The sequence below is a fragment of the Crocodylus porosus genome, unplaced genomic scaffold, assembly GCF_001723895.1.
Source record: "Crocodylus porosus isolate Cpor-Errol unplaced genomic scaffold, CroPor_comp1, whole genome shotgun sequence".
Taxonomy (NCBI): domain Eukaryota; kingdom Metazoa; phylum Chordata; order Crocodylia; family Crocodylidae; genus Crocodylus; species Crocodylus porosus.
In genome coordinates, this window is record NW_017728931.1 from 141,922,398 (window position 1) to 141,948,117 (window position 25,720).

General features: G+C 49.5%; 1 protein-coding gene across 1 annotated transcript; it reads left to right on the plus strand.

The window, feature by feature from the left end:
• Positions 1 to 6: 6 nt before the first annotated feature.
• Positions 7 to 11,726, plus strand: NET1 (neuroepithelial cell transforming 1). Its single transcript, XM_019543785.1, has 10 exons — positions 7 to 113; positions 4,823 to 4,930; positions 5,834 to 6,001; positions 6,999 to 7,061; positions 7,529 to 7,625; positions 7,752 to 7,828; positions 8,298 to 8,555; positions 8,792 to 8,962; positions 10,040 to 10,226; positions 10,583 to 11,726. The coding sequence occupies exons 1-10, from the start codon at positions 21 to 23 to the stop codon at positions 10,984 to 10,986; spliced, it is 1,626 nt and encodes a 541-aa protein (XP_019399330.1). The 5' UTR covers positions 7 to 20; the 3' UTR covers positions 10,987 to 11,726.
• The last annotated feature ends 13,994 nt before the right edge of the window (positions 11,727 to 25,720 follow it).

Here is a 25,720-nt window from a genome sequence, read left to right on the forward strand (position 1 = left end):
CCGCTCCGCACCGCCCCGCCATGGTGGCGCACGACGAGCTGGGCGGCCTCCTCCCCATCAAGCGCACCATCCGCGTGCTGGACGCGCACAACCAGGCGTCCCGCGAGCAGGAGGTGAGCCCGGGGCCGCGGCGGGCGGGGAGGTGCGGCGGGCTGCCGCCGCCGCGGCGCCTCGGTGTGGGGGCTGGCGAGCCTTTCCCGATCGGGGGTTCGTTCTGAGGGCTTGCGGGGGTGAAGGATTTAATTCGGAGTTTCGGACAGGGTCCACTTCTGATGAGCGGTGTTTGAATGTCCTTCTCCTTTCTTGCCCCCCTCCACGCCCTCCGGTGCTGTTGGCTCTGGGGAGCAAGGGATTAACGCTCGCTTCCAGCAGATTTAGGGCGACCTTGTAGAGAAACCAGTGAACTTGCACCTAGTGGGGGGATGAAACGTCCCAGAGTAACTTTGGAGCCTGCCCCACGCTTTGAGAAGCGACTGAGAAATGGCTCATTTAGAGGGATTCCGACTCTAGAAGTGCCCAAAGGACTCGGGAGTCTTCACCGTAAACCTACACCGTCCTCAGCCTGCACTAATTGAAGTCGTGTCCTTCCTTGCCTTCCGCGGGGTAGCATCCAGTCGCAGGCTCGAGCTTGTTTCTGGTGTCCTTTAAGACTAAAGGATCCAGGTGTATAAGTTACACCATGCGCTGTGTTTTCTTTGCTCCCTCTCGGACTCTTTTCCAGCCAGGCACTTAGGCTCTGGGTAAACAAGTACGATTTTATTTCCTTTTTTACAAAAAAGAGACTTTGTAACCCTGTGTTATGTAAATGAGTCCAATTGCATTCCTGGAGGCTTACTGCATACCTTGTCTGTTGACACAAGGCAAAAGTACAGTAATCAAGCAGAAATGTGCTGCCTAAGGTAGTGATAAAAAGAGAATGGTTATTACAAAAAATAAAATAGCCAAATCTATAAAGAAACTCCCTTTGACTCGGATGACCTTCTGTCGAAGTCCTGTTGGGTGCATTTTTAATGCTTGAAATATTCCAGCTTTAAGTGGAGAAACTGGATGCACTCCAAGCCACAGACTCACTGCTTCACCTCCATAAAAAAAAAATTTAAAAAAAGTTGCTCTGAGAGTTTGGGGATAAATCTAAGGAATGAGTTGTCTGAAATAAAGCCTCGTACGTAGTCGAATATGATTGATGTGGTGCTGCATATTAGAGGTGTAATAGTTGTTTTTGGTTAGGGGGGTCAGGAGTGGCTTGCAAGTGTTTGTGCCAAGTTCTCATTTGCTGTTTACAGTCACTTTAAGCCCTTTACCCATCCAACAGTCCTCCCTCTGTGCTTCCCCCTTCCCCTCGAGTCTGAGGAAGGGATACGGCCCTCTGATCCACCGTGGCTGAGCCTCCGTCGGTCACTCGGACACAGCCGGGCATCTTGCGCCAACTGCACTGAGATCCAGCAAATTCACGTCACGTTAATCTTCAATCAGCGTACAGCTTACCTCAGCCCCTTCTGGGTTCATACTTGACCTGGTGACCAAAGCGCCGTTGGAATTGAGTGGTCATTTAATTACAGTCATGTGCATTGTTTCCATTTTTTCCCCATTGGTCACTTTTTCTTAACGTTTGTACAGGCACATGTGATCTTGCAGATTGAACACAACGCGGTAGAAAATGTTTCTTTTAAAAGATGACAATAAATAACCTGCCGGGGGGGGGGGGGAATCTATACTCAAACCCAGCATTTTAATTGCTTCCACGGTTAAACGAAAGCAACCACTTGGCACTTGATTTTTTTTTTTTTTTTTTGTAGTGCAGCGATTTGTACACAGAAAGGAAAGTCCGTTGAAAGTCTGTCTCAAAACTCGTGGTAGAGGCAATATCTATTATTAGACCAACTAGATTTTTGCCCCCCAAAAATATTTTAATTGTAAGCTTTCGGGCACAAGCACCCTTCTTCAGGCATCTTGTTTTCATCCTGCAAGCAAAGATTTAGCCTGGATTTTTTTTTTTTAAACAAAGAAGACCTCCTTGAAAAACTGGTTTTTCAAGTAGAAACGGTGGTTAGCAGTTAACTATTTGTAGCATTGACACTTAACTGAAAGTTGAGACAAGTTCAACAAATGCTAATATTGTTCTAGGGAGTAATTTGTTTTTAATGTAATTTGACTGACTTTTAGTTGGCCTAGATTTCTGTATGGGGGATTATCCCTAGTGTATACTCCTCATTTCAATAGTTTTACACCCAGGACGAACTTCACCTGATGTGGAATAGCAGGTTAAACCCAAAGCTGCCATGAAGGCAGGAGAAAACTCGTAGGACACAACGCAGCACTTTGGAGGATTTTGCTCAACTAATGTTGTGGCTTATGAGGACTTTGTCTTTTGAATTTCTTAGGGGAGCAAAGTCTGCACAGGGCAAGCTTCCTGGTGGTGTTGCTTAACTCGCGGGAGTTGGTTGTTCAAAACACGACCTTGCTTAAGGCAAAGGAGGACTCTGAGCCATACGTTCCCTAGCCCCATCTCTTGTTAAGCAAGAGGACAACTTGTCACTCCGTGGTGGTATTTGCATCTCTTATTCCAGATCACCGTAGCCGGTCTGAAGAGCAGCAATTTATAAATCCATTCAGACAGGGAGCCCCTTTGTACTGTCGGTCGCACACGGAGGGGATTGCCTTCTGCCAGGCTTGTGCATATGCATGTGTCACTTCAGTCCCGCACAGATGTGCTGCAGAGGCATTCACACATGTCCATTAGTGCCTGGAGCGTGGCATTGTATCTCATATCTGCAAAGCCTGCTCCTTTGACCTCTGAACAGAGCGAGCTGAGAAATATCGCGCAAGCATCCTATCCTGAGCACTGGGATTTCTTCCACTATTAATCTCGGTGTCATATATATTTATTTTTTTCTGTTGTGTCTATTTATATAGCCATTCTTGGCAGATCTGGATGTGATTTATGTCTGTCTAAATCCTGCTCTCAGCCTGATTTAGTTCACGAGCCTTTCTTGGCTTGCGCCTCCTTGTTTTAGTACCTCGGCATGCAAAATAAACCTTGTCCCTCTCCGTTCCATTGAGAACTTTCTGTCCTTCACTTCCCCTCCAGACGAATCCCTTTGCAGATGGATTCTGCGCCCTTAGTGCCGTGGTTAAATGAGTCTTCCCTTCAATAGATGTGCCTAGCACAAATGAAATGATACTCAGTGTCCTAGCCTTAATATCATTTTGTTTTCTCTTTGCAGCTCTTTCTCTAAACTTACAATATCCAAATAGTTTTGAAATCTTTCAGCCATGGCACATGTAGAAGATAGTCTCAGACATCCCTAACCCTGTGTACTGAGCTATCCTTTCATCCTATATTTGAGACCTCTGTTAATCAAGGAATTGTGGCTTTATTTCCCCTCCAGCTCTGAAGACTTCATTCATAGCATCTCCTAAATTTGGGTCTCGGTCACTGCATCAAGAACACAAGGCCACTATTCGCGGCGTGGCCCAAGCCCGATTCTCATTTGTGCAGGTTTTGCCCTTTCTGATTCTTCCCCATGCAAATGATCTGAATCCAGCTCCATATGGCCCTTTCCCCCTTCCGAGGTTTTGTCATTACTCTTGCTGCACAGAAGCAAAGGATTCATGTGCCTTTCACTACTGTCTTTCACGGAAGCAGGGAAGATGCCAAGGGTCAGCTGGTTTAACCTCCTGCATAGACGCAGGATTCACTTGGCCATCTGAAACAGGAAGTGGACACAGTAGGGACCTCTGTCTCCTGCTATTATGTCATCTTCTCATTCCCCACTTTTTTTTTTCCCTTCTACTACTTAATAGGGGAGAATCCATCATTAACTGGGGATGGCTGATAATCCCTTGTTAACGTGCCTAATGAGGGTGACTCATTCACCCAAAGCTTCTCGTGAAGCCATCCAACCATTGCGTTAGGAAAAGACATTGAGGTACATCTCTGCACCTGTGGTGGGTTCCAAGGATCTGGAGATGAGTTGCTTGGAAGTATCTTTTAAGTGCATCACAAGACTTTACCTGCCCTTGGTTTTCTTACTTCCCACCCTTCCTTATCTCTGGCTGTGCTTGCTTTTCTGTTAGAAATTTCCATGTAATGCTCATTACACACAGCATTTACTGTAGCTTGACACTTGTATTTGTTAAGGGCCTGTAGCCTCCAACAGACGGATGATTCCCCATCCATGGAGGTGGATCACTTGGAACAGAGCTTAAGGTTGAGGGACTACTCTCACTCCATGTGCAAAAGCATCAGCTTTGAAGGGATAGAGGCCTCAATCCTTTAGGAAAAGGCAGACTCCTAGATTGAAGCATCCCGTTGTATTTCCACATACTTCACTGGAATGTCGAGCAGCCAGATTAGCTACTTAGTCTTGGGCTCTGGCTGTTCTTTGTGCCTTCTGTCTCTGGAGTGAAATAAAAGGGGAAAGCATGTTCTGTTAGGGAACAGACACAAAATTCTTGCGCGTAGTAGTGGCAGATCCTCAGCTGTGTACGTCTGCCAGGGCCTCATCAAAGGACTGATGACAGGTCCTACCGGGATCTGCTCAAATGTCTCTAGTATATTGCTGTCCAGAAGCAAACTGGAGCCGCACTGTCTTGAGGAGTCACTGTGCAAAAATACTTGCAGGCATTCTGATCATTACAGTCTGTATTGTCCCTGCCTCTCACAAGACTGCACTTAGGTTCAGACAAATACCTCCTGCTGCAGCTATTTCAGCACACTGTTTAGAGGCAAAAACTGGTTTTTCCAGCCTTCACAACGTTGACCTATCTAAATCTCAACCGCACTCAGTACAACTTGTTCTGTTTTTTTTATTGTTTGCAGGAGCCCAGCAATAAGCGAGTTCGACCTCTAGCTCGGGTGACGTCCTTGGCAAACTTGATCTCTCCTGTAAGAAATGGTGCAGTTCGGCGCTTTGGTCAGACCATACAGGTAAGACCAAGCATGAGGTTCTCTCTTTGTGGAGTGGGGACATGTGCCTATAAGTGGTTGGATTGATCCCAGAATTTCAGGGTTTCTTGGGAATTTGACCCATGCCAAGCCAAAGCATGGCGAAGAGTTGCATGTTTCCAAGGGTCTTCTGATTCAAAGGCTGTATGGTCACTGAGATGCTCTTATCAAGCGTGTGTACGTCCTACAAGGAGGAGCCCCTCCAGAGCTTCTGAACTACGGAGAATGTGCAGAATGAGGATGAGTTAACTAATAGCTGCTTTCTGTTGGCCTCCAGTCAGTAGTATACACACAGCTTGAAGCTTAACCACTGGAAAAGAATGAGCCGTTTCAAGTAGGGAGAGTCACATGATACACAAATGCCTTATGGCAGTATGTGAGGTGCATGATATGTATGATCCTGTGCATGCCGATATGAAGGCACCCAATGTTCTTTAGGTAGATATGATATCTTTTATTAGACCAACTAAAACTCTCTTAATAGGCCTAATAAAAGATATCACATTACCCAAGGAACCTTGCCTGCTAATGTCCTTAGACCAACACAGCTACAACCAACAGCCCTGCAAATATGAAGGGACACTTGCTTGCAGTTTTTCTTCATAGGCAAGTGGCACCAAAAAAGTCTGTTCTTATAACATGCTACCCTAAATGTGCAGAACAGATCAAATTCATATTTGGGTTGTAATGACATTGCAAACCACTGGAACAGAATTCAGGTACTTCAATCTATGAGCTCCAGTGACATTAGCAAATTAAAGCCTTGACTATGGCACAACTTGTGGTAGAGGAGGGACAAAGGGGTTGGGAGCAGCAAATGAAAAACTTGTGGTACGCTTGAAGTGCTGGAACCAAACCTTTTTATTCACTTTTCTTCCCCAACAGTCATTTGCCCTCCGTGGTGACAGCAAGTCCCCTGGCTTTGCCCAGAAGTTATGTAGCAGGACGGCTGCTCCCACACCACCAAAGAGAAGAAACAGCGTGCTTTGGTCTGAGACATTAGATGTTAACATGAAGGAGACTCTGAGCACCAAAGAAATCAAGCGCCAGGAGGTAAACTGTTGATCAAGATGCCCTTGTTTCTTCTGGCTGGTGGAGGAGGATGAAGATGAAGAGGCAGGAAAGAGGAGAGAACTATATCGCACTTATTCATATATCACATGCACCCTGTTTTTAGAAGAAAGAGCAAAAGAAAAAAAGGTTTTTGCTTTTAAACAAACTTCTCCAAACCAGCTCTTTTGTTTAAGAGCTGTTTAAAAGCCCCGATTTTTATTTTTTTCCCCGATCATTAATTTTAAGGAAAGGGTGAATGTGGGATGTGGATAAATGTGCAGCTTACTTCTAGAAAAATAATCCATCCAGGCTGACCTTTTGAACATATAGACCTCTCTGCAGTGATTACAGGTTCTATGTGCCAAACTCAGCACTTTAAATGGGACTGACCTTTTTTCTTTTATAAGGCTTGAACTTGGCACCTCGGGGGTTGAACACACACAGTCATTAGTCAGTTCTGAAAATGAAGGCCAAACTGTTCTTTCCTTTTTAAGGAGGATCTTCTTCTTCCTGAAGGGACTTAACAGTTGGCTAAGTGCCAAACATGAAAACTTTGGTTCTCTGAAAAATGTATTGAGGAAGCAGAAACTGGGAAAAGGTAGTAAACTGTGGGATTTGACCTGCAGGTAAATTGCTGCACTTTGGCTGTAGAAGTCCATGATGAAAAAATATTTGACTTGGCTAGTGGGAAAGCATCAAAGCTTTCACACATTTGCAAGTAGTTTGACTTTCGCAGCACTTAGGAAGCAAGGATTTACTCTGGCCTGTCAGACCCAAGAACCCTGCAGCGGTTCAAACAGCAAAACCTTCCTTGGTCTTCAGACCCTAGGGAGATTTAATAATCTCTCTTGATTCCCCTTAGCAGCTTTGATCAGAAACAAGGCCACAAGTTATAACTAGAAGTGTGTCTTTCAAAGAACAGCTAGAATGAAAGCGCTCATTTGCTATATACTTAAGAAGAAATGACTCAAATACTTTACTTTTCTCTTTCTCGTAGGCAATATATGAACTGTCCAGGGGAGAACAGGATTTAATTGAAGATCTTAAACTAGCTAGAAAGGTGAGTGGTTTTTTTGGTTTTTTTCCTTGCAGTTGAAGACCGCATCCGACATCTTTGGGGCATCTTAGTACACACACAGTCCTACAGTAGTTTTACTAGATATTTTTTGCCTGATTTTATTGTGCAATTGAATATTCTTTTCCAATATCGTAGCCCGCCCCCCCAAGTATTTCAAATGCTCTTCTCTACATAAGAAAACCAACTCAGGCACTTACCAGAACCATAAAAGCTAAAAGATTCTATCTGTTATCTATAGATATTTGGTATACAGATACCAGATTTGTAGGTATCTGTTATTTTGTGGTTCTGGTATCACTGACACCCATCAGAGTCAGTGAAACAGCCAACAAGTGCTTAATCAGTCCTGTGCTGCACATAAGACGCATGTATTTTCCCTCAAATACCCAGTGCCCTGCTATTACTTTGTTTAGACTGTGATATAATTTGGCACCAATCTTCTTCCGTAGGCTTATCATGACCCCATGTTGAAGCTGTCTATCATATCAGAGGAGGAACTGACTCACATATTTGGGGACTTGGATTCATATATCCCTCTCCATGAAGGTAAGAGCAGCAACAGTGAAAGTCTGAAGTCTGGCGAAGAGTACTTGGCATATATGCTTTATTATTTCAGGCGTAAGCACTTCCTGAGGCACTCGTGGTAATCATCATCTGTGTTCTTGATTCCAGACTTCTTGGCCAGATTAAGAGAAGCAACAAGACCAGATGGAACAGTGGAGCAGATCGGGCCCATTCTTGTCAAATGGGTGAGTCCCCTTGGTTGTTCACTCAAATGATGACTGGTATCAGTCAGCTAAAATTAAGATGGAGCCACAAAATTCTAAGTTATAGAGTAACATAATTTGGTTGCCATGAGCTTAATGATCTGGGATGCAATCCTAGCAACATGCAAGTCATTGGGAGTCTATTGACTTTGACAGGTCAAGGAAACTCTACAGATCTAACTATGCTGTTTGACACCTTGTAATGATTTCTTGATTTATGTTGAATGCTTGTGTTCTGGGAGGCTTATCAATGAGATGATTTCAGGCGTCTAAACTTCAAAGGAAGTTGATGTTTCTGAATCTATCTTCCCTCATGCAACACAATCTGCATAAAAATGCCATTATTGTTTCTTATTTTTAGTTATAATACTCTGTTAAGGGGGAACACTCTGCCATATTCATGTGCTCGATACTTTCAAGGGAGTTTAATAGTGTCCTGCTGTTTCTTTAGTTACCAGGCCTGAATGCCTACAAAGGCTATTGCAGTAACCAACTGGCAGCCAAAGCTCTTCTGGATCAGAAGAAGCAAGACCGAAGAGTCCAGGACTTCCTTCAGCGCTGTCTTGAATCCCCTTTCAGCCGCAAGCTGGACCTGTGGAGCTTCCTGGATATCCCTCGAAGTCGGCTAGTCAAATACCCACTGCTCTTGAAAGAAATTCTTAAACATACTCCAAAAGATCATCCCGATGTCCAAATTCTGGAAGAAGCTGTAAGTAATAATGGCGATCGTGTGTAATCATATAGCACTCGGGCTGTAAGAAAGCTCTCTTACACCCTAAATGATGTAGGGGTATGGTTTCTCTAGTAAGCCCAGTTACACAGATACCACTCCCATTGAAATCCATTGAGAGATGTACCCAAGCATTACAGCAGAGTTTTAAACCGGGGATAAAAGTAAAACACAAATCTTTATGCAATTAAGTTGTTTAATATTTTATTTTCTAGATCGCTATAATCCAAGGAGTCCTCTCGGACATCAACTTGAAGAAAGGAGAGTCAGAGTGCCAGTATTATATTGACAAACTGGAGTATCTGGATGAGAAGCAGAAGGACCCTAGAATTGAAGCCAGCAAGGTGTTGCTGTGCCATGGGGAGCTGAAGAATAAGAATGGCCACGTAAGTTCTTCTAATATATTGATGTCTAAGGTTCAGTCTGAAAACCTGTGACTGGTGCTCTTTCTTCCAATCCATTCCTTCTATGTGGGAAGGACACACATCAGCTCTGCTTGTTTGCCAGAGTAGGGCTGGGACCCTTAAGCCATCACTTCTGGTTTTAGAGGATGCTAGTATCACTAATTCAAAACCCATTGCAAGAGAATGAGTGTGATGTCCTGCTGCACTTCAGCTTTAAGGAAAAGCCAACAGCTGCTGGTGTTTCCAACCACCTTAGGATGTTGTAATTAGCAGAAGACTTTTTTTATTAAGGAGGCTATGCATCTTCCCATTAATTGAGAGAGACTTCCTGCTTGACCACTTGTTTGGAAGGGACATTAACATTCCCAGTTATGCAGTTGAGCTCCTAGCCCTTCCTGATGGTTCCTAGCCTGTCCATTTCTGCTCAAGCAAAGTTTTTGTTTTTGTTTAATCTGCTCCACAAATACCCATAAGCATAGCAATGTCTGCTAGCAGCAATGTTGTGAAGGCTGGGTTGGTGTCGCTCTCAGAAATGGCTTGTCCTGGCATCTGTCTTCCACGTGGGCTTAATTTGTCAAACCTTTAAAAAGTCCAGCTATTAATATTAAATGTCAAGGTTTGCTGTTTCTCATTGGAAATACTTCGCAGTGTTAAGCTGCTAACAGCAAGAAAAATCACATCCTCGTTATCAGTTGTTTCTTCCCTAATATTCTGCTTAGTTTCCACCTGGTAGCTCTGAGGAGATTTTAAATCTGAGAGCAAAATGATTTCCTGAAACACTTAAGTCGGAGAACGTAGACACACCAGAGTAAATCAGAGATGACGTCCTCAAGCACGGTGGCCTTATGCCAAGAACAGAGTCAGGCCTCACCATCTTGAAGATGCCACAGTTGTCAGAAGCTCTGTGTTTTGAGTGCAATAACAGGAAATTGTAATGGGGTTAATGTAGGACTAATGATACAGAGCCTCAAGTTGGAGCGTGGGGAGCAGTTCTGAATACGGAACCTCGCTAACACAAGACTGTGTAAATTCACATCTCCAATATTTATCTCTTTCCAGAAACTGTACGTCTTCCTCTTCCAAGACATCCTGGTCTTAACGCGGCCGGTGACTCGGAATGAGCGTCACTCCTACCAGGTGTACAGACAGCCGATCCCAGTTCAGGAGCTGGTGCTGGAGGATCTGCAGGATGGGGATGTGAAAATGGGAGGATCCTTCAGGGGAGCTTTCGGCAATTCAGATAAAGGTACAAAACCCTGGTCACGAAACTTGATGAAAACTAAATGAAGCATCTCCCTTTTTTTTATAATAGTTCCCTAATGCACTTGCATCCTTGTCAAGTCAAGTGATGTTCGTTGCCCTCTTCCTTTTAGATGGCCACAGTCAAGGTGGTTTTATATCTGGCTGTCATATATTTTTGTCTGAAATGTCTCATCTGACAACTTGGATGCATTATTCTGTTGTCAACATCTCAGACTTTCTCTCCGTGGTGTTCTTGCATAACCGTGGCATGTGAACACTTACGCTGGTAGTAGTAGAACGAAATCGTTTTAAGTCCAGAATTACCGAACTGACTTTCTTTTCCTTTTTGCTTCTCTTTAGCAAAAAATATCTTCAGAGTTCGCTTCCAAGACCCCAGCCCAGGCCAGTCCCACACGCTACAAGCCAATGACATCTTCCACAAGCAGCAATGGGTTAATTGCATCAGAACAGCCATCGTGCCCTTCCAGCGGACTACTGCCTCCTCGGCAGACCTGAAGGAGCTGCCGGAGCTCAGCGAGGAGTTGGAAGAGAACAACTCAGCTGCATCCAACACCAAGGTCCAGAGGAGGCAGTCGGCCATGTCTGGAATCCTTGAGATGGAGATAGATGAAAACACCGCTGAGTGTTGCTCGACTGCGGACACGGACGAAGCCAAGAGCGGGAAAACGCACAGAACGTTCTCCGGGCGCAGGAAAGCGAGAGAGAAGCAGCTCAGCAGCAAACGGAAAGAAACGCTAGTTTAAGAAGGAGCCAAAGGACTTCTTTGAGGAAGAATTGTTTATTTATAAATAAAGTGTACATTTTTTCTTGTAACGTGAGCATGATGGGGTTACTGTGCTGAACAAACATGTCTTTGTGTGAGCGTGCGTGTGTGTGTGTGTGTTTTGTACGTGTGTATAATGGCAGCTATTGGTAACAGTGAACGCTGTCGATCTGGAGTCTGTTTTTTCTGACGCACTTGTGGCCACCTTGACTCTGACTGCGATTCAAACAGCAGTTCCAAATTTCTCCTGCTCTTTACTGTTCTTTGATGGCAGACGTGAAGAATAGACTTCAGGTTTCCGAAGCATTAATACGAACAGTACTTGAGACAGGAAGACATTCAGAAAGGCTGGTTTTTGGGAGTCAGCAGAAGTGTGGTCCTCTGAAGGAAATCCAAACCCACCAAGATAAGGAACTGCTGAGAGTATGGCACTTTCACAATTTTGGGATCAACATTGTGAAAGAGATTTTCAATTCCAACTTAAACTCGAGAAACCCAGCCACGTTTTGAACTTGTGAGATGCATGGTTTGCAGTGTGGTGTTTTAATTCATGCAACGATACGGCACTCTTGGAGAAACAGACTCCGGCTCGATAGGTTTTCCATTTACCTACTGGAATTTTTCATCTTTGTTCGTTGTACATTCCTCATTTTAATTTACATAACCTGCCAGGTATTTAAGTTTGGTTTTTTTATTTTATTTTAAAATAGCTTCTTTTTTTTTTTTTTTTTTTTAAAGACCTCCTTTTGTATGTTTGTTTCATTTTATTGTATCATGACTTTCAAATGTGGCATTTCCTTTCAAGTCCTTGATTTTTTTTTTTTTTTTTGTTCAAAAATGTCTTTGTACATAATTTTTTTTTAAAGCTTGTTCAAAACTGCGCAGTGAAGCCAAGCCATAATGTTTTGAGTGGGTAAGATAACTCACTTAATGGAGCAGTCCAAGTTGTTTGACATGCTGACTGTAACCAGCTTGTGCATGCTCTGAATTGCTGAAAGAGGAACTGCATTGGTGATCTGAAGGTTTTGGGGATGTCGCAGAAAGGTCGGGGGTAGACAGAAGCATTGATTTAGGGTAAATGAGAGAGAAGAGGAGAGTTTTGCCCCTTTTTTTGGTTTCAGAATTAAGTCTCGTTCTTAATTGGAACACAGGAGAGCACAAGAGGCAAATGTGAAGGCTTATTATTGTATGTTGTAGGTGGATGGAGGGCAGGAAGTGTTTGGTGTCAAATTGTTGAGAGGAGAAGCAAATGGTGATGCGTGACAAGGTTGATGCATTTCGATAGTCTTAGGCAAAGAGATGGGGAAAGGCCGCTCGATAGGCGTCTGACGAAGCATTAGCGATAGTTATGGTTGAAACAAAGTGTTCTTTTAGCTAAATGGGTAACGACGGCACGAGATAAGGATCCTCAAGCACTGGAGAAAATCAGTGCTTCAAGAGCTGCAACTTGGCTGGAAAGGATGAATGCATTGGCCAGGAGTGGTGGAGGGCGGAAGACATTGTAAATAAAGGCAACAAAACAGGGTTCTCTGTAAATGTCCTGTTGTACAGTGTGAAGTGCCAAGTACAATTAAATTCCTGACAGCATCTTCCTTGTCCTGTGTGTGCTTGCAGCGGCGGCAAGGGGGGCAGGAATTTTAACATTCTTGAGGAAAATCCTCATCCCAGATTTGTAGCCTTGACACTTTTCACCGAGAAACGTTTTTCTTTTTCCCAACGGGCTTCGCAGATCCTACAGATCCTATTCACGCTGCGATGCAGCTTTCAAGCTCGCCCAGTCAAAGCACCAGGGAGGGAAGCCACAGTTGACAACGACTTATTGTTCCTCCCAGGTCAATTTCTAAGCCACCAAGAATAGACCCAGTACCCCGCTAAGGAAAGCTGAAGGGAGAGGCCACGTAGCACACCTGAATCTGATGGACTACTGGGCACTTTAGCAATAGTCCGTTACCTGAGTTGCTCTACACGGGGCTGTGGAAAACGGAGTCAAGCATGTTGCACTAAGGAAGCCTGCGACCATGCCAAGAAAGAAAATGCATCTGGTTCTCCTAGCATCCCCTGCACTGGGCGTTGAGGAGGGGGTTAACTCTTGAGGCTGACACTACAATGCCGAGGATGGAGCGCAGGCCTAATCCCTTCCTAGGCAATTCTGCTACGCTAACTGGAAAATGAGCGTGCTCCAGCCTTGCGGGGAGGGGGGCTCCTATGTGCACTAAAGCATCACCTAGAACCACTGAGCTGTCCTGGAAGCTGCGCAGGGAGAGCGCTGTGGGTGGTAGCCACTAGCAGGACACGTTTGAGGGGAAGCAAAAAACGCTCAAGACCCAGCCAGGGCAAGTTTGGCCATGTGGGGAAGGAAGGAGTGGCATGTTATGAAGTGGCCGGGAGCCACATTTAGAAAGGAAGGGTTTTGATCCGTAAACGCTGCAAAGCCCAGTGCTAGTTTCTGGCCCCCCGGCTCTCGGCATGACTAACTGTTCCATTTTTGCCGCACGGCCCTCTAGAAAGGCCTTCTTTTTAATTGGAAGCGCTTGGAAGTCCAGAGGCGAAAGGATCCATGCCTGTTGATGCAGAAAGCGGAGTCCAAAAAACAAGGAATACGTGTGCTTGGATCGGGGACTCGCCGGTCTCCTTCCTCCCCACGGTTTGGCTGCAGCTGACATTCCAGGCATGCTTCTGGGAACGAATGCCCAGGGGCTGCCTAATCTCCTCCTGAAAGCCCTGAGGAGCAGGAGACCTTATTTGGTGCCAGTGTGGATTAGCAATCCTCGGAACAGCAGCTGGCAGTGGCTCTTAAGTCTTTGTTATGAGGGGCTTCTGGTGGGTGACACTTCCCCCCCCCTTTTGGGGGCATGTAGGAGGAGGTTAACCCCCGAGCCATCCTAGTCGAGACGCGGCAGTGTGTCCCCTGCCGCACGCTGGTCCGGCAGAGACGGCTGGTGTCTTCCTGGCTTCGCTTTCATTAGTTGGTGCGTCCCACCCCTGTTGCTAAAACTAGCGGTCGATGGGGGCTACCCTGGGCTGTCGCTGCCCTGAAGTGTTAGCCTGACCAGCTCCTCGGGTAGGGTGACCCAAGAGCAAAGACGAGCAGATACACCCCCCGCCCCTCCAGCATCTCTTTAATGTCCCTTTTCCCACAAAGCCCTTGTGAGGCCAAGCAGCACCATCATCCCCATTTCACAGACGGGGAACTGAGGCACAAGTGGACTAACGGTGGTCAGCTCAGCCCAACGGTGTCTAGAAATGCAGGGGTGACTGTGCTCAGGGGTATCCTGTCTCCACCTCGCTGGAGAGGAGCTCTCGGGAGCTGGGATCCTGGAGATCTTGGGGCTCAACCCCAGTCTCCTGCCTCCTCAGACACTGCCCTGACCACCAGGCTGGGGCAGCACTCCCCTTCCCTCCTGACGAAGCTGTGCCAACATGCCCAAGAAATGGAGACAGAGGGACCACGAGCGGGTCCTTTAGTTGTGCACTCCACATGCATTTTGCACTGAAGTGTTCCTGGATAAAACACCCTGGAAGCAAAGGCTGGAGCCCAGGCCTGTCCTCCCCAGCGAAGCGCCCGCAGCACCGGTCTGCAGTCGTGGTCCCCCTTGCTTACCCTCCCCTTCGCCCCATGCTTGGGCACAGCTTCAACAGGAAGGGTGGGGAATGCACCCTTCCCCCATCCAAATCGTGCTTCTAGCCAGGGGAGTTAGGACCCTCATGGTTTGAATCCCTTTGGGATAAGGCAGTCCCGGACTGCTACTCCCTGAGCGAGTGCTATAACCATTGCACTGTTGCAGAAGAGCTGGGCATCATCCCCCCCTTGGCGGCAGCACTTGGTGCTGTCAGGGCCTCATTTAGGACTCCCAGCCGCGCTGGGCAGAAGACAGCTGCTGAAGGAGGTCTACCAAGATGGCAACACCCCCGGGCTTTTGCAGGAGCAGATGGGTGGGCCTCAACGTAAAGTTATTAGACGCCTTCAGACTCTCAAGCGCCTGGGCAGACACAAGATATTTTTCTTGATAGGGTGCTGCCTTAGGCACGTGCCAGGTGGTCAAGTGATGTAGATCCGACCTCAAGTGACTTGCCAAGGAGCCTGCAGCAGAACTAGCCCGTGGCCCTATGTTGTCTGGATTTCCCTCTTTTTACCCACGAGCTCACCTTTCCTTTACTAGGTTCCTGGCTGGAGGGTCTTGCCCCTCTTCTCAGGGTCAGACTGATGCTGTACGAGGGTCAGGAAGGATTTTTACCCCCAGCTCAGACTGGTGCGGACCGCGGGGGGGGTTGCCTTCCTCTCTAGCAGGGGGCACGGCTCTGCCTGGGATACAGTAGCATCCTTTTCTAGAAGCAGGACATGCATTAACGTCCTTTTTGAGAAGCACGGCCCCGTCAGCTCCCGTGGTGCTCGTGCTTTACCTGCGGCAGGCTGGGGTGTGACGTCTTGCGTTGTTTCAGGGTCGACGGTAGTTTGAGGAAGAGGCTAGTTGATGGCTTGTATGGGATGGTTTGGCCGGGGCTGGTCCTGCCTCGGGCAGGGGGTTAGACTAGATGTGGCCTCTGGAGATCCCTTCCAGCCTCACTTCTTCATGGTTTAAATCGGCAAGTAATGAAATATCTCTGGAAGGGGGGAGGAGGAGGAGGGGAAGTGGAGCAAGAGGTAAATGTTCCTCTTTTGATGCCATCCGCTCTTGGTAGAAGAGCCCCTGGGGTGCTGTAAGCCAGCAGGGCTTGGGGGCACCTCGGACAAAAGATGCTAATGCCAATGCACAAATTGAAGTCTCATGTTGACAGCCACCAAGCTGTCTCTCTGCCCTCCCTGGAAGGTGTCAAACAGCGCCGGGCCCCGTTATTTTTTGTTGCTCTGGCATCTTAACTGGGTCACGACCCAACTTGGCCCTGTGAAAATCTTGCTTCGGACACTAAGCCCAGAGGAAACGTCTGCCTCTATTTACTCAGCCGCCGGCCGAGTGCAGCGTCGCGCACGCTGCTTGACATCAGGGCTTTTTTTCTGCACCTTCCCCAGCTGCCAGCCAGCCACGAACGCTGCGCTTGGCCTCTCGGAAAGGCTTTAGTGTACAGCAGCAGCGTGCGGCGTGGGCTTCAATACCCGATTGCGGGCTCGCGGCCTGCCGAGGACTTGCACGCATCCAGAACTTGGCACGTGTCAACCTCGTTAAGGAGGCGTTGCAAATGGCCAGCTTGGCCTGAATGCTGTCTTCCCCTGAGAGCAGGATTTGAGAGCAGACAGAAGTTACTGGGCTGAGGCCTGGTTATTGGATGGAAAAAGCTTATATTAGACCAGCTTCTCCAGCTGAATGGACCCCGTGTTTGCAGTTCTCTTATCTTCCTTTTCCCCGGGATCTTTCCATCGTGGTCTCTTCCCTTTGGTTCGCTGCCGCTCTTCAGACGCAAACCCAGATGTCTTCTGAAAACGCCCATGTTGAGTTGAGTTGGAATCACTTATCCATCTGCTTTTCTATCCTATACGGGCCGTTAGCTCTCTGTTTATCTCTGCCTCCATCCATCCATCCGCTTTCTTCCTGAAAACTCAGTCGCACATTTCCAGGCTCGACAGTATGTTCGTGTGTCCCCCCCACCGATGCCACAAGAAATCCTAGAGACGTGGGGCTGGAAGGGACCTCCAGAGACCACCTAGTCCAACCCCCTGCCTGGGGCAGGATCATCCCTGCCCAAACCGTCCTACGCAAATCCAAAGTCTGACGCCTTAGCAAAACTAAGCAGTTCCTCTGCCTCTTGGGCAGCAAGTACCTTCCCTCCACAGGATGCATGTGATATTTTAAATGGCGCCCAAGCAATTTTACATTTCTTTTTTTGCAGAGCAACTAACACCTTTTGGTCCTTTTATGGCCCTCTCTTGACCTCCAGCTCCATACGTCGTTAGCCTTAATTACTGCAGCTCTGCACTTGATGGAGAGGTGCAGGGATTTTCCATTGATTCACCGCTCAACTTTTTGGTCTTCCTCGCTGCTCCCGGTGCCCCATATTCTTGCGCCGTTTCCACGTGCTCCGTGTTTTTTTGACCTGGTTCCCTAAAACCGGTCTCCCGCTCTCTTTGAAGACGGTTGAGCAACACCTGCCTTTATCATTGCTGGCTGAACCGGCTCCACCGGCTCCTGCACCCTTTGGGCTCATTCTCTGCTCGGTTGGGTGAATGGGCTGGATCGGTTGAACTTGCCATTGAAATTGGTGAAGACCTGGACACGGTCCATGTGGCCCCTGTGACCTGCCGTCCACTCCCCAGGTTCAGAGCTAAGGCTTGGGATGGTGGGAAGACCATGGCTGCCCCCATGTCGGTGTCCTCACATGGACGCACAGCATCTCATGGCACGGGCCGGGCCCAGGACAAGTCAGGAGAAGTCCAGTCTTGCTGGCAGTGGGCTTCAAGCTGACTACAGGGTCCCCGAGACCCTCCACCCCTGCAGGGTAAGGAACTGGGCCTGTAGGAGCTTTTCCAACATCAACGATGCTTTCCCTTATATGAACCAGGCCGTTCCCACTGCTGAACGGCCTTCTTCGTTTGCAACTAAGACAACCACACGTGGCCTTCCTCCACCTCTTCCTCCCGGTTTGCAGGAAGCATTCACCCCCTTATTTCACCAGGCTTAGTTAGGACGGCTGCCGTGTCGTCTGCCCGGTGCAAAAGCCTCCCGATATTTTCTCACACAGTAAGGCCAAGCCGAAACAAAACCAGGCGCTTTGACACGAAAGCCAGAAGAGCTCAATTATTCTGTCGCAAAGCCGTCTCTGCCAGAGGCTTTTATTCCGACCGCGTTTGGCTCGGTCTTTTTCCGCGGCGTGGGTTGTGCTGGTATCGTTGGTTGATTCTGGGGGCACGATCTGCGTGTCTACCTCTCTACCTGGCCGCCTCCCTTTCGAATGCCCTTCGGAGGATTGCGGGGCCAGTATCCCTAAGTCAAATGCAGACCTGGAGACAGTTTTAAACAGATCCTGGCATCGAGCTCTATTTCTGTGGTTACCAGGTTGCACCCAGTGCATTCATCCCCCCGCAAGTCATTTCACAGGCGAATGCCAGGTGCTGTCATGAAACCACGTGGTTTGCGTGGGCCATCAGGCAGAGCTGTCAACACTGATTAGCAGCACATAAGTCATGGGTGCAATCCCCCAGCGGCACAAATCCTGCTCGCGCGTTCCTGGCCGTGGTTCGAAGGGAGGCACGGTCTGCCGTGCTGGAGAGGAGCGGACCCGTGAGATGAAATGACAGGGATCTGCACCCGTCGGGCTGTGTTGCTTAGTGCTGTGATCCTGGTGAGCCAAAGAAAATCGTAGGACCGTGGCAAACAGGGCTGGAAGTCATCCTGCCCACGGCAGTATCAGCTACACCCAAACCTTCCCTGCTAGATACCTGTCGAACCGGTTTTGAGAGGCTCCCGGCGTCGGATGTTCCTCAGCCCCTGCAGGTCAGCGATTCCCGGGTTCAACGTTGACCCCGTACCTGGGGCCCTGGTGCATGTCACATGTATCACACAACGAACGGGTCAAGTGCGCGGTAGGTTTAGCTTGACCACGTGTGCAAAGTACCGATCATGCAATTCACAGGTTAATTGCGCCGTTGCTTTAGACCAGCCACACGTGCAAAGTAATGATCGCATGATCAAAATGGCTCTCCAGCTATACAAAGAGCCCTACCCGCTATGAAGTTAGTGCTTGAAAAGGTGTTGCAACTTTGTAGCTGGTTTCTATCTGGCTCTAATTTGAATGTGTAGCAGGGCTCTGGGTCTCCTTGGTGACTTGTTAAACCCATTGCCCTGGCCAAGCAAAGAGGAATTCATAACCCCGCTCTTGGTAGTAACCTCTGAGATGGGTTAACGTTGTTATCACATCTCTTCCGGGTCTCCTCTACCATGGACCGAGAACTTCTCCTCTAACTTGGCCCCTGTTCTTTAATCTGGCCTCACTGGTCATGTTTGCTAAACTGTGGATGGTTCGGCCGCTCTCCTCTAGTCTCCACTTGATAGACGTCTTGCTTGAGGTACGGTGCCCAAATTTGGACAGTGCGCCCCATCTGGGGCCTTACCATGCTGGGTGAAGTGGAAGGGGTTTTTTATATTTGTTAGTCCCAATAGGCTGTTTGCCTTTTTCTTAACAACAGCGTGACGTGGTTGGCTTTGCGTTCAGTTTGTGGTCGGCTATAGCCCGCAGGTCCCCTTTCTGCAGAACTGCTCCGCCAGCGGGGTTGTTCCTCATTTTTTCGCGGTGTAGAGATTATTCCTGCCTAAGCACTAGGCTTAGACCTTGCTCTCATTGAATTGCATCCTCTTTATTTCAGACCACCCTATTCAGTCCAACCTACTCCGATTCAGGCCCAATGCTCTGGGGACAGATGTCGGGTCAAGGGATGCCATGCCATCGACTCTGCTGGGTACTGAACGCCGGCATCTTTATTTAGCAAGATCACCTTAAAAAAAGGGAGTCTCCAACAACAGCATCCTCCACCCCAGAGTTGTTCCAGGAGTTCAAGGGGCAAACCTCGCTCTGTTCACAAGCAAGCCACTTCCAAAAGGTTGGCCAGAAATGCAGCAGAGCAGCCTGGCCGATCGATCGTAGCCGCAGCGCTTTGCAGGCCAGCAACTTTCCAGCTGAGAGTCTCGCAATGAGCATTGCAAAATAGCCACGAAGCGGGACATCGGCCTTCCCTGCGGGAACGAGGCACGGGCAGAATACCCTCCCCAAGCACCGGCTCATTTGGGGCGCATCCAGGCTGGGGGGCTTCACCTGGGACCCCCCACGTCTCCCCTGGATTTCAGCCGGGGTCACGGGCCCGCTAACAGGTCCTGCCTGGGGTGCACACTCGAACATTTTAAGCTGTCTCCTGCTCTGCTTTCTGCTCCCCCACCTACGTGCTTCCTATCTCCTCCGTGACCAGCCGCGTGCCACCCCCAGAGGCTGCCCATGCCACTAGCAAGCCACATGCTGCAAGTCGGTGACCTTTGAGGACTTTTCCAACCCCCGTGGCTTTGTAATTCTGTGAAGCTCCGGAGAAACTAGTGCATATTTAGTGGTTTCCCCAAGACGGTAAAAGCAGCTCCTGCTTCCCCTTTCCCTGCTAGTCGCGAGCCATGTCCCTCCGAGACCACGGTGCAATTCAGCACTGTGAGTTTCCAGCGGTTTGGCCGGCCGACACCAGCCTGGCCGAGCTCTTGCTACAGCACACGCGTGTGGTCCAGTTCAAGCCCGGCACAGGGCACAGCAGTGCGGCTGGAGCCGAAAAGTGACTGAGGGGAAGAGAGACAAAGCCGAAAGCGGGGGGAAACATGTCCTTATCTTTGCACGAGGGTCCTTGGTGAATTTGCAAAGCCTCGCTGGGTTCCCCGCTCCTTCCTTGCAGATGCTGGCACCAGATCCAGATGTGGGGCCTTCCCCGTCTGCGGGCGCATCCCTGGACCCACAAGACGCGTCTTTCACCCCCAAAAGACGCCCCTCCTTCTCTCCCCAAGGCCTCCTCGCCCGTCGCACTGCCTTTGCTGGAGGCAGCCCTCGGGCCGCACGCCACGCGGGTGCAAACGGGAGCGGCCCCACCGGCGCCTGGGAAGCTGCTCGGGTTTGCACGAATACAGAACGGCCCCCTTTGTTGCGGCGGGCTAAGCCGATCGCGTTCGACCTGACGTCCGCTTGTGTTTTGGCCCTTCTCGCGCAGTGCCAGGCCTCCGAGCCCGATGGCGATGGCACTAACCGTGAGCGCGTGCGGTTCGGCAGGGTTGAGGGAGCTCCCCCAGCCCAGCCTTAATCGCTTCCCTGGTGTCCAGGGAAGAGAGGGAAGCTCTCGTGGTGCGGGGGGGCCAGACGGGACGATCCCTTCCAGCCCCTAACGACGACAAAACTATGAATCGTAGGCAAGTCGGGCTGGGAGGGAGCTCCGGGGATCATCTAGTCCAGCCCTGACTAAAGCAACCCAGACTGGCGTTTGCCTGATCTGCTCTCAGACGTTTCCTGGGAGCGCACTTCTGCAATCACTTTGGACGCTCGATGCCCACCCTCAGCCTGAGAAAGCTCCTTCTGCCATCCCTCCAAAATGTCCCTCGGTGCAGACGAAGACTACTGCTCTGTGCCCTGGCCCCTATCGCCATCCTCTTTATCCATCCTCTATCCAACGCCCCCTCCATCTTCGCGTCTCCACCCTAAATAATCCTAGGCCCTACACAAAAGAGAGAGGTGGTCAGATATATAGTTGGCAGGCTAAGGAAGGGCCCTCACCACCTTCGACGTCGCATCCTGTTGGAGCCTGCAAAACGCAGATGAAAATCGCAGCCTGAAATAAGAAACAAGTCAGCAGGAGCCGCAAGCACATCCGCAAGAGCCCAGCCCCCGTGCGAGGAGCATGACGTCCCGGCAAGGCTCGACGATCCCCCGGCTCTCTCCATAGCTCTGCTGAAAACAGGCTTTCTCGGACGCCTTCCACAACAGGACGAAATCGCGCTACGGTAAATGTCTCCGTGCCTCGGTGGGCGGTTGTACCCACGTCGCCGACCTTTGGAGGAAGGAGAAGCTGCTTTGGAAACGCCGGCTTGCATCCGTGAGCATTGGTCATCTCTCCCAGTCTTCGGGCGATCTGCCCTGGCTCGGTTTTGAGGATAGAGAAGCCAATTAGCATGGGGCGTCCTGCAGGAAGTTATGCATTTCTTGCGACTTTAGGGTGGGGAAATCGAGCTCCCTGAAGGCAGAAAGCCTGGAGATCCGGGGCCGGGTATGGAGCCAGCCAACAGACTTCACTTGGGGGAAATGTGGCTGCCCTCTGACCTGGTATAGGCTGGCATTTCTTGAATGTCAGAGAAGAAAGGAGCAGACACGGGGCATGGGCTCATCGGCGTTTGCATCGTCTCAGCCAGAAGCATTGCACAGAGCTGATCCTGTGCAGGGGCTCTGCAAAGGCCCTGCCTCCGCTTGCCTAGGGCACGGCACTGCTCGTGAGCCCACGCGCCAGGCAGGTTTGCAGGGCTCCCGTCCCAGGACCGTTTTCACAGCGCCGTTCTTTAAAAGGCATCTGGCAAAGCGAAGGGGAAAACAAAATAATCCGGTTGTTCCCCTGCACAAAGCCAGGGAAACCCTATCTAGCCCGGCAGAGGAAATCCTCCCAGATCTCATGGAAACACCTGGGGGAGCCGTGCGGGGAAAATGTTTTTGAGCCTGCTCTATCTCAGAGGCGTCCACCTTGAGCTGTCAAATCCAGAGTGATCTCCAGGCGTGTACACAAGTGCAGGGAGCGGCGAGCCAGAGGCGTGAGCTCAGCCGTGTCTCCGTGCGGGCCAGGGCTAGCCGGGAACGGACTGTGCCCGGCTGGCGCTGTGTTATCTGGCTGGAAATGCTGCCAGCAATGCTCCCCCTCTGCGGGCTTCAGTCTCCAGGGGTGTTGGGGGTGCGGCCAAAAAGTAAGGGCTTCACTTTGACCCAGAAATTGCTCCAGGCCACGTTCCCGTCTCTCTGCCCATGGTGGAGCCAACACCCGGCGGGGCTGAGACCCCTCACCAGAGTGTCAGGTGCTCGTAAGACCGCTGTTAACCGCGTAGTTGGCTTGGCATCCATCACTTGGCATCTCTCCTTACACCCCTACCTGCGGGGTTGGCCAGCACTGCTACCCCCACAGGTCTCCTGGGTGTCAGTCTTTCTGCCTGCAGTCTGCATTATGGGTTCAGTATCATTACTACACGTGGTCATAGCAAACAGCATGAGGGCCTCGTTCTCCAACCACACAGCAACAGCTGACCGAGCTTATTTCTTCATGATTACCACCATATATTCCCTCCCAGTCAGCCTTTTTGTCCCGCTCCCATCTTCCACGGCTGCTTTCCCCCTGGAGAGAAATCTGCAGCACCATTAATACGTGTGGTGTATAAGTCTCAGCAACAACGACCCTTTGTTTGCTGCTTCTTATGCCTTTCAGTCCCCTTATTGCTGGCAGGTTCGGCTGAGTGCATGTGGCCTCCCGGCAGTGACGCACACTGTGCTCTCTCCAGGGCTAGGGACACAAATGACACATAAACCAGCATAAGTAATTGGTTAGATGTACACCTTGCTGGGGTTGTTTGACCCCAATACTCCTTCCTGCCATGGCAGGGGGTTGGACTCGATGATCTACTCAGGTCCCTTTCGACCCTAGCAACCATGAAACCATGAAACTATGAAGTAATCGGAAACCAGTTCACTTCCGTAACAGTACAGAAGTTCAGTGCACGTAAGCCACTTTCAGAATGGCTAGAACCAGCTAAAGATAAACCTGGACGGATGTAATATCAGACTTAACTCATTTAGGTCAAACCAGTTTCTGGACTTGCCAAGCCCAAGACTTGCCTCATTTGCAGCGTTTGCTGAAGTCAGCCCTGCAGAAGGCAATTAGCTCTTTTTTTATGCAGAAAGCTGGATCAGCATTAAGAGACTTGCACCCACACGAAGCAGGCTTGCTGTGCTTAGCCCTGGTCCACATTGCTTTTTTGCTTTTTTTCTGCAACTGGCTGGTGGCTTCCGCTCGGCGAAAGGTCCACATCCTCGTATTCCCCCCCTCCCCCCCCAGCCACTCTCTCCGGGGGGGGGCGGGGGGAGACTGATGCTGCGCAAGTGTTTAAAAGAGTTGGGTGGTTTCATTTCTTGATGTCCCACCACTTCTTGCAAACGTGAACAATTTACAAGCAGGATGCCACTGCAGCCAATTCCTCTTCCCAGTCTCTTTTGGCCGGCGAGCCTAACTTTCCCTTTCATTTCTGGGCTGGATTCAATGCCTCTGTCGTGGCAGAGACAATTGCGCTTCTGATCTGACGCTCATGGGTGTCAAGACGGGGTCAATCCATTTACATCAGTGGTGCTGGGTCCGAGCGGCATCAAGCATCACTGGGTCCCGGGGGAGTCTGGTAAGGGCTTCTAGGAATAAGTGATTTTATATAAATATACTACTGATGAAAAGCCCAGGCTCTGAGTGTGTGAGCTCCTGAGAGAAGAGACCACCCACTTCTGTAGGCATGTTTCCATGCCTGTCACCAAAGAATATGACCAAGGTCATGGGCGGATCTAGGATTTTGAAAAGCAGGGGTGAGCATGGCGAGGTGCATCTTCATCACATTTAAACTGCATCACGCAGCCCTAGCCTCCTGATTTATTAGTTAAGTGTTTAAGTTATTTCTTGCCAGGAGAAAAATACATGTTGCGTTTATGCCCGAAGTCAAAACTCCTATAATTTCATTGGAACGAGTTAAAAACAGTCTGCAAAGCTTTGTGACCAGGAGCAGAATGAAGGATGGCTTGATTGGTGGAACATCAGGCCCATTAAATAAAGAGAGGCTCGTTAACACCTGCGGAGTGAAGAGTTTAGAAGGAATCAGGTGGATGATCATGATAAAATCATAGATAGTGAGGTTTGGAAGGGGCCTCAGGGGGTCACATCGAGTCCAACCCCCTGCTCAAAGCAGGACCCGCCCCAACGACATTGTCCCAGCCAGGTAGAGCCTGATTTACACGATAATACACCATGCTGGGTGTGTTAAGGCTGTTGCAGAAGAGAAAACAAAACCTAGCTGTGCCCATGTTCAGTTTTCTAACGCGTGACACGGAGCCCAAGGCTGCGGCTGCAGTCCTCCGATGACAAGAGCCCAACATGAGTTTCCGCTGGCGGCCACCCACGGCCCACGCGGCAGCCATGAAGGGTTAACAGCTCCCCTTTTCCAGCACCATCGCATCCATGCGGGGAAAAGACACTCTTAAACTAATACAACCCCCACAACTTCTGGCCAGGTGTTGTGCAGCAGCTGCAAAGCGTCCCGGCGAGAAGGTTACGGTCGAGTTTTCACCTGGGAGATCTGGACTTCACCAGCTCCAAGCTCTCGGCGTCGACTAGCTCCCTGGATTAGCGGTGCTGCCTTTGCAGGTGGGGTTTGTTCAGGGCGTGTGTCTGTATTTTAGAGACGCAAAGGTTATAGCAGAGAGAGAGCAGAGAGTGCCGGTAGCCAGGATCAGCCTTCACCTGAACTTTTCTCCATGCATTTGACACCCGTGCAACAGACAGACCCCAGAGCAGTTTGAGGCATCACACAATCATGGAAAATGAGGCTGGAAGGGACCTCGGGAGGTCACATCTAGTCCAGCGCCCTGCTCCAAGCAGAACTGGCCCCAACTACATCAACCCGGCCAAGGTTTGGTCTAGCTGGGTCTTCAAAGCCTCCAAGGATGGAGATTTCCCCCAGCCATCTGCAGACAGATCCCAGACTTCATTGTTGCCTGCAGGGAAATGGGATCACCGTTTCACCCTTTCTGCTCAGCTGGCAGGGAGGGTCAGATCTTGGCTCTCCCTTGCTTGCCGCTATCAGAGGGTGGTATAAGGCTCATAGCCTGGAGAGGACACCTAGAAGAGGTGTGCAGCCTACTGCCAGTAATGCTGGGGGGGATCGTTCTCATTCACAGATCATCATGATGTCCTGAAACTGGAGAACCGGAGGCACAGAGACATAACACAACTTTCTCTATGGTCGCAGGACCAGATCACTGGGGCAAACCCCAGTCTCCTGATTTTCAGTTGTCAGACCTAGCTGCTCCAGCAGCCATTCTCCGGGACCACAGCGATGCTTTGGCCTAGACAACATGTGGGTTAGCCTTAGTTTGAACTACCCATCTCAGCTACTGATGGGGAATGGGAGGTTTACCTAGACCATCTCTAACAGAGGTTAGTCCAACCTCTTCTTAAATCTTCCAGTGCAGGGGTTTCCACAGCC